The sequence below is a fragment of the Eimeria mitis genome, genomic scaffold (genome assembly GCF_000499745.2).
Source record: "Eimeria mitis Houghton genomic scaffold, Emh_scaff2572, whole genome shotgun sequence".
Classification (NCBI taxonomy): Eukaryota; Apicomplexa; class Conoidasida; order Eucoccidiorida; family Eimeriidae; genus Eimeria; species Eimeria mitis.
This window is the reverse complement of record NW_013570913.1, coordinates 4,376-5,473: the sequence shown is the minus strand read 5'-3', so window position 1 is coordinate 5,473 and position 1,098 is coordinate 4,376. Positions and strand designations below refer to the sequence as shown.

At 59.1% G+C, this 1,098-nt stretch overlaps 1 protein-coding gene across 1 annotated transcript in view; it reads right to left on the bottom strand.

Annotated features, from left to right (window-relative positions):
* Positions 1 to 1,098, bottom strand: part of EMH_0055760 (uncharacterized protein) — a gene marked incomplete at both ends in the record, with an annotated part of 6,284 nt that overhangs the window by 2,632 nt on the left and 2,554 nt on the right. Inside the window, one exon of the mRNA XM_013497270.1 lies at positions 13 to 1,098. Within this exon, the coding sequence (XP_013352724.1) occupies positions 13 to 1,098 (1,086 nt within the window). The remainder of the gene's footprint in view (positions 1 to 12) is intronic.

The window sequence follows — 1,098 nt, the reverse complement described above, 5'->3', positions numbered from 1 at the left end:
GAACCAACGAACCCCCCGCCTTCAGTGCGGGGCAATGCGGCAGCGACAACTCCTCAGCATCCATCCACTGTTGCTGCTGCTGCTGCTGCTGCAGCTGCTGCTGCTGCTGTTGCTGCTGCTGCTGCTGCTGCTGCTGCTGCTGCAGCCATGTGGAGGGTGAACCTTCACAAGCTGCTTTTGCCAGGAGGCGGAACTGTCGAGTTCCTGCTGTTGCTGCTGCTGCTGTTCTTGTTTTAGCTGCTGCTGCTGCTGCTGCTGCTGCTGCTGCTGCTGCTGCTGCTGGTGCTGCTGTGTCTACGATATGCACAGCAGCAAACGGGATGCCGTGCTGCAGCAGCAGCACTTCTGCTGCTGGCTTAGCAGCAAAAGCAGCAACAGCTCCTCCTCTCCCTGATAGGCAATCGGCGAGGCCCACAACAACAAACGAAGAGGGGTCCGAAGACTGCACGCTGCTCAGCCCGAAACAGCTGCTGCTGCTGCTGCTGCTGCTGTTGCTGCTGCTGCTGCTGCTGTTGCTGCTGCTGCTGCTGGTTATGGAGAGGCCGCCGAAGCCATACTTCCAGGAGATGAAGGCAGCGAGAGGGAACCGCCAAGAGGGGCAGCAGCAGTTGCTGCTGCTGCCGCAGCTGCTGCTGCTGCTGCTGCTGCTGGTGATTGCTGCTGCTGTTTGCTGCTGCAGCAGCATATCTGCTGCTTGCTGCGACTCGCGCCAGTCTGCTGCTAGGCCTCGCCACAGCTGCAGCAGCAGCAGCAGCACACCATCAACCCTCCAAGCAGCAGGCGGTGCGTCTAGAGTTGCTGCTGCTCTTGCTGCTACTGCTGCTGCTGCTGCAGTTTCGCTGCTGCTTGTCACCGCTGCAGCAGCAGCAGCAGCAGCTGCTGCTGCTGCTGCTAGGTTGTGAATCTGAATATCCACAACCAGCAGCAAATCGTCTTCTTCGTTTTCTTCTGCTGCACACAAATACGAGGATTTGTATTTATGTCTTTCTGCTGCTGCTGCTGCTGCTGCTGCTGCTGCTGCTGCTGGGCGTTGCTGCAGCAGCCTAAAGCTACGGATGCTGACTGCAAGGGGGAACGGAGTTGCTGCTCCTGCTGCTG